Genomic DNA, 13,446 nt, shown 5'->3' with positions numbered 1-13,446 from the left:
AATGAATATACTCGTTTCCAGGAAGCTGTTTGGTCCCTAGCTCATAACAAGACAGTAATTTCATGTTCCTGTAGATTAGAGGGTACATTACACTTGTTATGTCCCAAGGTACTGTACCGTACAGTAATTGCCATGCAACCTACACTCCACACTAGAGGATGGAAACAATCGTTCATTCCCTCTGCAATTACATGGTCCTTACCCTGAAATTAGATCATCAACAGTGACCATGTAAATAAAGAGCTGTTCTACCTGGCCTGCATGTAGCCCGCCTCCTACCAGCCTGACGGCCAGAAGCATAGGCAGACACACAGCGCATGGCTTGGAGTGGGGCACAGAGAGTCTCACTAGGAGTCCTGGGGTGTAACCGAGCCCTGAGAAACTCACACTGAACAGCAAGCAGATAGCAAACTTCCTAAGGTGAGATGGAGCAGATGGAGGCTCCCCGGGAGAAAGGGGGGGGCGGGGAGCCCCACTGTCTGGGGTGTTTAAATGGGCCAGGACACAGCCCAGGAGAATGTACTGTCAAGAGCGATGCTGCCCTGGCCAGAGAGGCAGCGGAGGACCTTAGGTCTTGTATCTGGTACTCCAGCCAGTTCATCCCTACAGAGCTGACCCCAAGCCTGTTGAAGTCAATGGGAGTCTGTCCGTTGACTAACGGAGGCTTTGGCTCAGGCCTCTGGTGAACATCTCACCCGCTTCAGCATATCAAGACCAACTCAAGCATACTGGGCCAAATTCTGCTTCCATCTACCCCAGTGTAATCCAGAGTGACTCCAGTGAAGTCAGGGCAGTTATGCCAGGTTTACACTGCTGTATAGGAGACCACAGTTTGTTTGCTGGGCTCTAGATGTACATGCATGGTGGCAGCTCTCTGTAAATCCCTGGATTAGCCTGGCCCCCAGCATCTGCAAAGTCCTTGCAGACTGTGCTTGCTGGCTGCATCTCCTTCCCTGGGAAGCACAGAGGATTGGCTGATACAACCTGACCTGGGATAGAACAGGCCTCCCGCATCCACGGAGATGAGCCAGCACAGAGCAGGTGCTTACCCTCTCCAGGGCGAATGTCCGGACGGCGTATTCTGCCAGCAGCTCTGATTTGACTAGGGTGATTTTGATGTCTCCGTACATCTCGGAGTCGTCCGGCCAGTACTTGGAACACTTCACCTGCCACAAGCAAACAGACCACGCTGTAGCACCGCGGGAGGACAGGCCCCAGCAGAGCCAAAGCCGTAGGGGAGAGGAAGAGGACCGGTCCCTTACCCTTCCCACCTCCACCAGCTTGGTGATCATCACGATGCTGGAACAGTGCTCCTGCCACACCATGCGCCAGAAGTCGTACACCATTTCCTGCTTGGGGCCTGGAGGACAAAAAGGAAAAGAACTGAGACCCCATGGAGGAAACCACTATCCTAGAGGATCCCACTATCCCTCCCTGAGATCAGGGCCCAGCGAGCCAGGATCTGTATAGACATATACCAACAGGTAGGCCTGGCTCTGAAGAGCCTCCAGTTTCAATATCATGCTATTTCCCTTTGCCCCATCCACTTTTTTTTGGTAAACAACCCCCTTGGGAGTGTGAAGCTAAAATGTGTCTCCTCACTGAAATGGTATCTTCTCTGCTGACAGCACTTTCTCCTGTTATTGCAGGTTTGCTTATGCCCAATGGGGTTGCATGCAGCGACATTTTGTCTTGCAAGGCTGCATGCGGATGTTAGAATTGCACGCACTGCCTTGCTATCGTATAGCTGCATGTGAGAGGTGGGCTGTGCACACCCGTTTGTTATGGTAGGGTTGCTTGCCCGCAGTGGGGCTGCAGGTGGGGGTTGGTTCTGACAAGGCTGCCCATGGGTGCTAGCTTTGCGTCTCATGTTATGGTAGGGTTGCTCCTGAGCACTGAGCTGCGTTGCAGGGCTGGTTGTGACAGCTGGAATCTTTTGATCTGAGTGCAGTCCTGGTGAACCACTGACGTGGTGTGTTGGGTTAAGGATTAAGGAAGCCCGCCTCTTGTCCCCTGACATAGCCCCTAGCCAATGAGAATGGAACCTCCCTTCACAGAGAAGCCAGTTCATTGGTCTCCATTTCAATCAGACCCAGTAGTCATCTCCACTTTGGGACTGATCCAAAGGCCACTGAAGTCAACCGGAGTCTTTCCATTAACTTCAACGTGCTTCGGATCAGGCCTAAATAACTCTGTAGTGCTGCTGTGACCCATTTGGCCTGCAAAGGCCCCAGGCATCCTGCAGGGAGAACGGGGCTGGACGCGAGGATCGCAAGTGATTATTATTCAGTAGGGGATTTCCAGCTGATGTTTGGTTTGGTGCTATTGCGCTGGGATCAGAAAGTCCAGGGTCCAGCCCACTCTGATTGAATCTCCTAACACATTGCGAACCAGATCCCCTGGGAGCAAAGCTGCAGGTCACCATCTGCCCAATGGCTCTGGGAGAGGTAGAGAATGAAAGACAAAGCCCGAAGATCGAAGGCACTTTACCTTGAGTGGCTATGAAGTGGTTGGATCTGTGGTAACCCTGTAATGGAACAAGACTCTGTTAAACCTCTAGGGAAGGAGACCTGGGCGAGACACAGCTGACGAGCCACCCTCAGTGGGGGCTGCCATGGAGACCCTGTTCCTATTGACTGGGCTGATGGCCAGCTCACCAGAGGACTGGACTATGGTGAGAGGGTAAAGCCCATGGTACAGGGTGACTAGTTGGCAGCACTGTGCATTTTCCTGGGCAGGGGGAAGGCTCAAGCTGGTGAAATTTCCCCTACAGTGATCTCCGCACAAACACTATCCTCTGAACACAGGTATCTGTACTGGGCCTAAAGGAAGCCAAAACCTCTTGCTCAGAACTCTCCTGGGTCCCGGGCAATGCCAGGCTAAGAGACACTGACTGCCCATGGAGGCTAGTCAGTAGGATGCCTGGCTTCAATCCAAGACTCCCGGCTTCGATCCAAGACTCCCTGATGCTCCATGCATAAGCTAAGTGTTTCCAGCAGGCCGGACCTGGGGCTTGTTGCATTCTCTAAAGGACGCTATCAGCTGAAAGCCCCCAGACACGACCTTCCGTAAACACAGGTTCCCCGCCAGGATCAACAGGCGTATCCCCAGTCCACGCAAATGAGGACGCTAGGCAAACTTCAGAGCCTCTCCCCTCCCCCCCGAGGGAGGCGGGGGCTTTCTGACATCATCCCCCAGGTTCCATCCACACCAGGAGCTGACAGCGTGATGCCCAGCTTGTGTAGACAGACTCGCGGAACTGTGGCAGCGCAGGCCATGACAGCACGGGGTATCCAGGACCCCAGGGATATCTACTCGGGGAAGCTAGCCCGTGTCACCGCTGCCTGTGCGACCATGGCTCCATTACTATTTCTAGCACACAAGCTGGATGAGAGTTCAGCTGGGGGATCACACCCGGAGCACCAAGTGCAGATGTAGCCGGGCTGGATGGGACCTCAAAAGACCATCTAGACCAGGGGTAGGCAACCTATGGCATGCGTGCCGAAGGCGGCACGCAAGCTGATTTTCAGAGGCACTCACGCTGCCCGGGTCCTGGCCACTGGTCTGGGGGGCTCTGTACTTTAATTTAATTTTAAAGGTAGCTTCTTAAAACATTTTAAAATCTTATTTACTTTACATACAACGATAGTTTAGTTATATATTATAGACTTATGGAAAGAGACCTTCCAAAAATGTTAAAATGTATTAGTGGCACATGAAACCTTAAATTAGAGTGAATGAATGAAGACTCGGCATTGCACTTCTGAGAGGTTGCCGACCCCTGATCTAGACCATCCCCTTACACTGAAGCAGGATTAAATCTACCTACGCCACCCCTGAGAGGTGTTTGGCACATGGGCATGACCCTGGGGGATTCCTCTCTCGGTAGCTAGGGGTAGGCAGCAGCGTCAGAGTAGCCCCCCTTCTGCAGGGTAGGGGAGAAAAGGGAGAGGGCTGCGAAGTATAAAGAATGAGGAGGGATGGATGGGGGTGAACGGGAGAGGGAGCGAAGAGGACTTAGAAAAGGGGAGAGACGGGCAATCAGAGAGGGGGGCAGGAATCTGAAAAAGGGTCGGGTGAGGAAGAGGAGTCCAAGGGGGAAACAAGACCTCAAAAGGATGGGGGTGTGAAGGAGAGAGAGATTTCACTGTAGAATCACCCAGGGTCACCCCACCAATGTGCTGGAGTCAACCCTGTGACCCCGCCCCACTCTCTACTCCAATTTGCTGTCGGAAGCCGCTCACCCGGCCCCTTCCACCACAGCACAGAAGCCAGAGAGACAATCAAAGCCCTGGCCTGGCCATTCGGAGGCCATGCGTCTCGGTCAGAGGCTTCCTGCTTACACAAGCGGGGCTGACAAACATATGAAGGCTGCGAATAACGTCACCGTGACAGCCCTATTCATAATATCTCAGTCCGGAGCAGCCATGTGGGCCTGTGTAATGGCCCCGCTCTCCTCATTCATCTGAGCCAGTTACCGCAAACATTACGAATGCTGAGTAGGGAAGAGCAAATCTTAACAAGGCTCATAACATAACCGGGAAGGCTCCAGACTCATCACGTGCAATTCTGCAGGGTGGGTTTCCAGGGGTGAGTTTGCCGGTATGGGAGAAGCTGACTTGACTGTGCTTTAATGATGCAATTGCTGGAGATCAATAAGGAAATTAAAACACAAAACCCTCCGACGGCAGCCTGACTGATGGGCAAACGTACGAATAAACCCCCCTGCTCCGTCAGAAAGAACCGCGATCAGGTGCAGAACGGGGGACGCTGAGCCAGCCTGATTCTCATTGATGCACAGACCCCTCTAGCTACTGCAGGGCTGTAAAGAGCCTTGTCTGCGTTGGACAGTGTGAGACAGGCAGATATAATGGGGCGCCTGTGATAGAAGGGGGCTGGACTCCAGGACCCAGGAGGCCCCTGCTAGTCCTGGCTGGACACAGTTATTCCAGGAGTGACTCATAGGTGCCAAGACTAGGAGAGACTATCGGGATCACCTAGCTGACTCCCCTGTGCGACACAGGCCAGAGACTTGCCCCAAGACACTCCCTTGAGCAGAGCTTTAGAAAAACATCCCAGCTCCATTTAAAAACCGAGCAGCTTCTTTTGGATGGTTCGTTTACTTTAACCTTCTTTCCAAGCTCCGTGAGCTGAATCAAAAGCCGCCCTCGCGAGTCGGTCGGAGACACAGACCCGTAGCACTGCACTGGTGTGAAGTCACATCTTAGGTGACAGTGAAAAATCTTTCCCACGTAAACCAGGCCTCAGTGCCAACGACAATCCAGTCCTCTCTGCCTGCGCCTCTGGCCACCGCTCCTCTGTACCCACGTGCCATTGCTGGGCCTGATTCCCACTGGCACTACGGCCATTTTACATCACTCAGACTGGGCAAAGCCACCTTCAAGTGGAGACACATGCGATCCGTGTGCACCCTAAGGTCCTTTTGCATTGCCACAGCTGTGCAGAGCGTGCCAACGAGAACCAGGCCCTGGTAAAGGCCACAACCCTGCTGTGCGGCAGGGAAGTTCCATCCCTGGTGTACAGCGGGGGAACCGAGGCACATGGTGGGGCAGTGACCCGGCCCAGGTCACACAAGGAGTCTCTGGCACAGGTGGGACTTGAACTGCAGTCTCCCGAGGGGCAGCTGAGTGCCGTCTAACAGGCACCGGTACACACCTACCCCACTTGCACCAGGGCCAGAGCACAAGCTGGAAGGAAGTCCCCAGGTTGGGGTCTTGGGAGGAGTAAAGGAAAGTGGGGGAAAAAGAGAGGAGAGGGATACAGGCTACTTACTTCTCGATTTATCCGAATCTTAATGATCCCAATTGGACACAAGTTGAAAAGAAAAAGAGACCAGAGACAGGCAGATTAGTGAGGTACAGTCCAAGAGACGGATTAGAACACGGCAGCTGTGGAAGCGGGTCCCAGACGACAGACAGCGGAGACAAGGAGCAGCAGCAATGGCCCACGGGGGACTTGGCGTTGCTCCTGCTACCTCATTGGATCAGCTGGGCAGAATCAACTAATCGGGACGGCCCAGGCCCCTAGACACTATGGGGGCAATGCTCAGCCGGGGGGACACCCGGGGGCGATGGGAGGTGGGGAACTAGGGACCTTGGCTCCGGTTCAGGAAAGAATTTGTCAAAAAAAGTTCTGTGTGAGCCCCCAGGTTTGCCAGGTTCTCCCACCTGCGCTGCAAACCGAGGGGTGCTGGCAGGTCCAGGAGAACCACTGTGGTGCTTCATATAATCATCTATGGACTGAGGTTGGACTGAACTGCCATGCAAACGATTTGAGGGATGGATACATCTGGCACGATCCAGGATAGCTTCCCCCATCACCCTGCTCATGCACCCCTCCCTGATTACTCCAGCCCTGGGCTTCCCACTCAGTTCTGCCTGACCCACCGGACACCCCCATCACTCCATGGGCTCCTCACCCAGCCCTGCCTGTGTCCTCAGCCTGACCTGACACCCCCCCTGCTATTCCACTTCTGGGGCCCTCCACACACAGGGAGAGAGCTTGGTCCATGGGGTGGGGAGGAAAAGACCACGGAAGAAAGAGGGAATGAATGAGAGAGAGGGAGAGAGAGAGACAGAGAGGAGCCCAGGAGGAGGAGGGGGAGAGGGGGTCCTGGGGCACTGCTGGGAGGAATAGCGAGAGCCAAAGAGCACACGCTGGGCAGGCTGTGGGAGCAGAGCTGTGCTGGGCTCTGGGCCCCATCATGCAGGGTGCGGTGGGTTAGTTAGACAAACCTCCAGACATTCCTCCCAGTGGATCCCACCTCCCTCCACGCGCTGCTTGGATTTGCAGAAACGTCCCTTGCAGAACATGCATGGCCACACATGGGCGCTGCGAGGTCCCCACGCTGCCCCTCCCGTCCCCCCGCGAGCGCATGGTGGGAACGCCGAGGTCAGGCCCAGAGCCTCCCCGGGTACTCACGTCAATGTAGTTAGCGTTAATGTAATCCGAATTGGGGTCCCCGAGCAGCGGGTGCAGCTTGACTCGATGTCGGTCGTCTGGAGAGCAAGTCAGACAAAGAGACTGTGACGGTTCAGTCAGGGGGCGGCAGGCATGGAGACAATGGGCCGTGGTCCCTATGCTCTCGGTGCCCTTCCGAGCGCTCCCTTTGGGGGGACTCAGCTTCTTATCAAAGATCTGCTGACGCTCACTCCTGATCCGCTGCCCCCCTGCTACTCCAGCCCTGCCTCTCCCCCATCCCAAGCCTCACCAATGTCCCTCATTCCTGACCTGTAGCCCCTTGCTGTTCCCTGCTGTTCTATTCCAGGACCTCTCCTGAGCAGAGAACTGCTGACCATGACACCGAATTTCCCCAGATGATGGGCTCCGGCCCACTCTAATCTGCCTTTCGCTGGGCCCTACGTCTGCAGGGCAAATCCGTGGGGAGCCCCTGACAGTCGCAGAGTGCCCCGTCTACAAGGAAGGAGCCGGGCTCAGAGACTCGGGTGTCTTGGGCACCACAGGGAACCTCCCTGGGCCTAGCGTTCCGTTTGCGGCACCCAAGATCCGACCACGCGGTGGGAGCCCCCGACGCCAAGGGAGCTGCACGCAGGGCAGCAAAGTATCACCCCTGGCTCTGCAAGGTGCTGAACAGCTCACCTCCCACCCTCCCAGGGTCCTGTCCTTAGACTGAAGGTTCCCTCCAGGGGCCGGTGTGGAAAGGAGCCTCCCTGGAGAGGCCGGCGCTCTTTGGGCACCAGTAAGGGCCAAGGCCTGTTCAGAGATCCACCCATCTCAATTCAATGACTTCAGTTAACGTCATGTTTCCAACTCCCAAGATTTTGTCCTGAGCCTCATGACATTTGACGGGAAAGGCCCCAGCTCCTGGAGTCTTGTGCTCGAGGGAGACTCTCAACCTTGGTTTCTGTAAAGGAGGATGCTCCTAGCCTCCCTGGTGGCAGAGAGATGCAGGGAAACGGGACCTGAGTGTGGCCCAAAGGCCAGTTAAAAACACCCACCCCAACGTTGATCATCTTTAAAATTCCATGAGTTTTCAGCCAGTCTAGCGACTGCTAAGGCCTGACACGTGATTTCTGAAGGCGTGGGGTTGGCCATACAGTTTACGCACCCAGCCCAATGGGCATCACAGCAGCGTACAGGGCAGCGGAGCTTGGTCATGGCTCTGGCAGGGCGAGCCATGCACGATGGCACTGGGTGACGGTCACCAGCGAGGGACTGTACCAAGCCCATCGTGGCAGTGCCTCACGCCGTGCAAAGTTCCACCCGGGGCCATGCAGTGCCAGCCCAAGCAGCCTGTTATTCCCCTCTGTGGATTGCTAGTCAGAGCTGGGAGGAGAGCAGGCATCGCGGGACTGCTACCCCCCATGCAGGTTAGTGCCAGCCAAAGCAGCAGGAGCCCCCTGGCTGTTACCCTAAGAGAGCAATGGGAGCCATTGCCATTAGAAAGAGAAATCTTCACTGATGCCCGGGGCAGAAAGAGGAAGGTGTCTCCCCCTCCTCCAGAACAAAGGCACCTGTGGTTGGCCTCTGTGACACGCGTGACACAATTTGCTCCTACTCTGCAGCCATGTGAACAACCAGCAGCAATTTGCACAGCAGAGAGAGGAGCCGGATATATTTAGAAGCAATAAAAATAACCAGGGGGGAAGGTATTTCAAAGCAGCCTCAAAGTGGAGACACAGCTTTGGCTGGGCTTTGATACTCTTTGGATTAAACTGTTTTTTTGGGCCCCACCCCTGCCTAGCCCACTGACTCACTCCTTCTTGGGGTGCATCCCATATCACCCCATACCCCAGCACCCCCTAAATCACAGCAAGGGGATAAGCACTGGGGCAGGTCTCAGACATCCCCTCCCACTGGGGGGCAGCCGACAGAGCAAGGAGGTTCTTTGGGAGGGGGCTGGTGGTAACTGGTATAAACCAGGCTGTCCTGGGGTTAGCCCCAAACTCAGCCTCCTGACCTAGTTCCTATCCCCGACAGATTGGCCTGATGTCACAAAATCCCAGGTCAATTCCATTTTCCTGGTGAGCCTGCGGCACAGCAAAGTGTCCCGCCTGCATTCCTTTTGGGCTCGGAGACTCGCTGTTGTGGGTTTCCAATTGCTGTGTTGACTAGGATGACAGGCAGGACAGTCCTGAAATGAACATTTCAAGTCCGGGTCCTGGGCTGAGCGACTCCGGGTCACCATTGTCATGGATTCCCTGTGGCGCTGCTCCGTGTCTGCCCGGTAGTGGGTGCTGGCGTGGGCCTTAGCCCCACCTTGTCACGAGCAGGGGCGGCTCTAGGTATTTTGCCACCCCAAGCACGACAAGCAGGCTGCCTTCGGTGGTTTGCCTGCGGGAGGTCCCCGGTCCCGCGGATTCAGCAGCACGCCTGTGGGAGGTCTCCTGAAGCCACGGGACCAGCGGACCCTCTGCAGGCAAGACGCCAAAGGCAACCTACCTGCCGCCCTCGTGGCGACCGGCAGAGCACCCCCCATGGCTTGCCGCCCCCGGCATGTGCTTGGCGTGCTGGTGCCTGGAGCCGCCCCTGGCCATGAGGCTCTGCCCCCTGCTCCGCCTCTTCCCCTGAGACCCCGCCCCTGGCCAGGCCAAAAGACAGAGCCGGGTAGTAGTGCCAACTGCCCAGGGAGCCCAGGCTACTGTGGGGAGCCCTGGAGTCCCGGACCCTCCACCTGCCCTGAGCAGTGTGCCCCCAGGGGGCAGGGACACAGACCAGGGGCTGCTGTTGGGCATCCCGGCCTGCTACCCAGGGCAGGTGGAGGGTCCAAGGGTCCCCATATCAGCCCAGACTCCCTAGGTGGCTCTTCTGGCCTGGCCAGGGCCTCGGGGGAAGAGGAGCAGGGGCTCCTGCATGTGTCCCAGTTTTGCAGTTTGAACAGGGGGTCACCCTAGTGCGGGGATACCCTGACTGTTGGGGTAGGGACCTGGCCATGGGACCGCGCCACAGGAGCCAAGCACTAGCACTCTGGCAGGAACAAGCCTTTCCGGTCCCTTCTCTCCTTTAAGAGCCTATCGCTTAACCATAGCGTATTTATTGTGTCCACATCTGTCTGTTCTCTTACCTTGTAGGCTCCCCGGGGCAGGAAAATGGTTGTATAAGAGCTAGGTATTCATTAATAATAATAAGTGTTCGTACAGCACCTAGCACCGCAGGGCCCAACTTGCCCGTAGCCTTTGAGCACCACCAAATGTGTCCTATACTAGTAGGGTCTCTCTCGGCTTAAGGAGCCAGTGTTGCATGCAACTCTAGCCCGTGAACTAGACTCCACGGCACAGAACGAATGTACACCACGCCCCATGGACAAGGCGCTCCGAGCACAGGGACAGCTGCTGCACTCCACTGGCTCAACACACTCGCTTGGCTTCTATCCCCAATGAATCTGATGGATTTTACTCTGCAGGGAAGCTACCCCGTCCCCCAATCCTGGCCTGACTCGATCCAGTTGTTCCGCTCCACAGCCAACTTCTCTCCAAAGCTTTGCTAGCACTTCTCCATCCTGTTCTCCCACGGAAGCCCTGCCGGCGCCCTCAGCCCTCCTGTTCCAGTCCTGCACCATCCCATTGCACGGCTCGGCCAGTGCACAACAGTCACGACCTACCGCCCCTCCCTTCCCAGCTGCTCCCCACACACGGCTCGGCCAGTGCACAACAGTCACAACCTACCACCCCTCCCTTCCCAGCTGCTCCCCACACACGGCTCGGCCAGTGCACAACAGTCACGACCTACCGCCCCTCCCTTCCCAGCTGCTCCCCACACACACATGGCTCGGCCAGTGCGCAACAGTCACAATCTACCACCCCTCCCTTCCCAGCTGCTGCCCACACACACATGGCTCAGCCAGTGCACAACAGTCACAACCTACCACCCCCCTCTCTTCCCAGCTGCCCTCCCCCACACGGCTCGGCCAGTGCCCCTCAGTCGGGATCTCCGGCAGCCTGTGCTGTTCCAGGCCTGGGCATCTGCTAAGCAGGGAAGGAGAAACCGGGGTGAGGTTCTGTGAGGCAAATCTCTGGGAAGGACAAAAATGAAACCAACAATCGGACAACACCCAAGAGCAAAGCACAACTTAGGTCTGTGGAGTGGAGAGATCAGCACGTTGCGCCCCAGTGCATCATCCCTCCACACCCCTGTCGCCTGTGCTTTGCTAGGAGACTCTTTGCAGAGGTTTCATACATTCCAATATTAGGCAGGCAGGTTTTTCTGTTGTTTTTAAAGCTTTTGTCTCAGACACTTACAGGTTGGCATGTGATCCTGCCTCCCTTTGGTCTTGTCTTTCTTCTTAGATGCATCCCAGCCTTCAAAGAAACTCTAGAGAAAGCAGAAAAGTCTATTATCTATCCAGGGAACAGACACATGGGGTTCCCTCTGGAAGCCCCTGCAGCAAACACCCCATCACATGCTCCTGGCTTAGGGCTGGTTGCAGTATCCATTGCGGTTCGTCCAGCACTTTGACAGTGGAGTTGGGCAGGGGGCGAAGTGCAGATGGTGTTTCTGGGGACTGTCCCAATTGCTGACAAGGGGGATCCCACACCCAACAAGCTGAAGGCTCCGGGACATTAAAGGGTCCCAGAATAGGACTTTCAGGCTCATCACAATACAATGTTGAACTGCAAGGTCGCGATGACACACCAGACGAGAGTCCTGGCCCTCAAGCCACAGTGTCCCATCTCTAGCCATGGCCATCTCTGATGCAACAGAGGAAGGAGATTAAAAAAACCCTCCCAGAATACATTGGGATCAAAGGGAAATCCCTTCCTGACCCCGCAGATGGCCGGCTGTAACCCTGAAGCATCAATCCTTAGGAACGTAAGACATAAACTAGATGTGAGCCCCAGAGCTCTTGAGCTCTGCCCCCCACCATCACAAACAACCCCGTCATACCACTGCAGTCATACACGTGTTCAGCTCGCTGATAAAGCTAACGACATTGCTTGCCCCACAACTTCTGCTGGGAGGCTGTTCCAAAACCGCACCCCTCGGTGGTTAGAAACCTTCATCTGATTTCCAGCCTGAATTGGTTCATGGCCAGTTTATACCCATTTGTTGCTGTGTTAACATTGACCTTTAGCTTAAATAGCTCTTCACTCTCCCTGCTATTTACCCACTAACGTATTTACAGAGAGCCATTATATCCCCCCTCTGCCGAGCTCTCCTGGTCTCCTCGGCCCTCCACTCCCCAGTCCTCCTGGGTGCTCTTCTCTGCACCTGTTCCACTTTAAATTAAACTTTTACTGACCATGGAGGACCAGAACCGTACACAGTTTGCCAAACGAGGCCGTATCACTGTGGTCCTGTCAAGCAATCTGAACATGCAAAGCATTATTTTCTAAGAACTAAGGACTCAATCATAGACACACAGACTTTAAGGTCAGAAGGGACCATTATGATCATCTAGTCTGATCTCCTGCACAATGCAGGTCACACTCACTCCTGTATCAAACCTGTGTCTGAGCCACTGAAGTCCTCAAATCACGGTTTAAAGACTTCAAGGTGCAGAGAATCTTCCAGCAAGTGATCCATGCCCCACGCTGCATAGGAAGGCAAAAGAAACCCAGGGCCTCTGCCAATCTGCCCTGGAGGAAAATTCCTTCCCGACCCCTGACTTTGTGAGCCAAGCCTGTATTATTTGTTCTTAGAAGGGGAAACTGAGGAACTGGGTGGTGACATGACTGATTCGAGGGTACGCAGTGCAGCAGTGGCAGAACAAAGACCAGAATCCAGGAGGCCAGACTTTCAATCTGCTTCTTTAACCAGACAACATTTCTGGGAGCTTCTGTGTGCCAGACACAAATGTCAGTTCCCCAAATCCCTCAGCTTCAGAACATTACAAATTGCTTATTTCTCCAGGTCTTTTCTTACCCTTTTTCTCTCCCCACAGAACAGCCTGGTGTGTAATAACAGCAATATTCACGGATCAGAATAAGAGGCAGAAAGTGGAAGGAAATTACATGTTTTCTCCCCATCCATAATATCGAAGTGCTTCTCAAATGACTAGCTCTGAGCCCATACCGCAGCTTTTCAAGCAGCTTTAATGATTATAACTAACCAGGTTTGTCCAATACATAAAAGAGGGGGCGAAAAGGTTCCTGCACTTGAAACAAGTGAACATTAAACAGTAATTTCACTGGGGGATTTCAATAGCCAGGCCTGTGGGACACCAAGGAATCGGGAAATCAGCCCTGCTGTGTGCGCTGTAGCAAGTGTCAGAAAGCAGATCTCACCATTATAGCTACTTCAGCCTAATAGGGTAGGGACAGGAATGGAGGCATTAATGACTCCGGGGGCATACGCTCTCTGCACTGAAACAAGAGGAGACCATCTATGCTATTCAGGCAGGGCTGCTGCTGCACAAGGGAATGCAGTGGGTGTCTATCACAGGGCAGAGAGAGAAGCACTCAGCATGATAGCAAGGGGTGGACCTGACACTGTCCTGAAGCCAGCCGTGCTGGGCAAGGAAAGAGC

At 54.8% G+C, this 13,446-nt stretch overlaps 1 protein-coding gene across 3 annotated transcripts in view; it reads right to left on the bottom strand.

Annotated features, from left to right (window-relative positions):
- PTPRU (protein tyrosine phosphatase receptor type U) overlaps positions 1-13,446 on the bottom strand; it is a 704,694-nt gene that overhangs the window by 507,269 nt on the left and 183,979 nt on the right. Inside the window, exons 19-24 of one of the 3 annotated variants that reach the window (XM_050932286.1) lie at positions 11,220-11,292; positions 6,943-7,019; positions 5,794-5,811; positions 2,491-2,527; positions 1,263-1,360; positions 1,050-1,166 (exon numbers count right to left, since the gene is read on the bottom strand). In XM_050932286.1, the coding sequence (XP_050788243.1) occupies positions 1,050-1,166; positions 1,263-1,360; positions 2,491-2,527; positions 5,794-5,811; positions 6,943-7,019; positions 11,220-11,292 (420 nt within the window). Of the gene's footprint in view, positions 1-1,049; positions 1,361-2,490; positions 2,528-5,793; positions 5,812-6,942; positions 7,020-11,219; positions 11,293-13,446 lie in introns of all 3 variants that reach the window. The other 2 variants (XM_050932288.1, XM_050932285.1) reach the window with 2 other exon arrangements.

The sequence above is a fragment of the Gopherus flavomarginatus genome, chromosome 22 (genome assembly GCF_025201925.1).
Source record: "Gopherus flavomarginatus isolate rGopFla2 chromosome 22, rGopFla2.mat.asm, whole genome shotgun sequence".
Classification (NCBI taxonomy): domain Eukaryota; kingdom Metazoa; phylum Chordata; order Testudines; family Testudinidae; genus Gopherus; species Gopherus flavomarginatus.
This window is presented reverse-complemented; position numbering and strand designations above follow the sequence as displayed.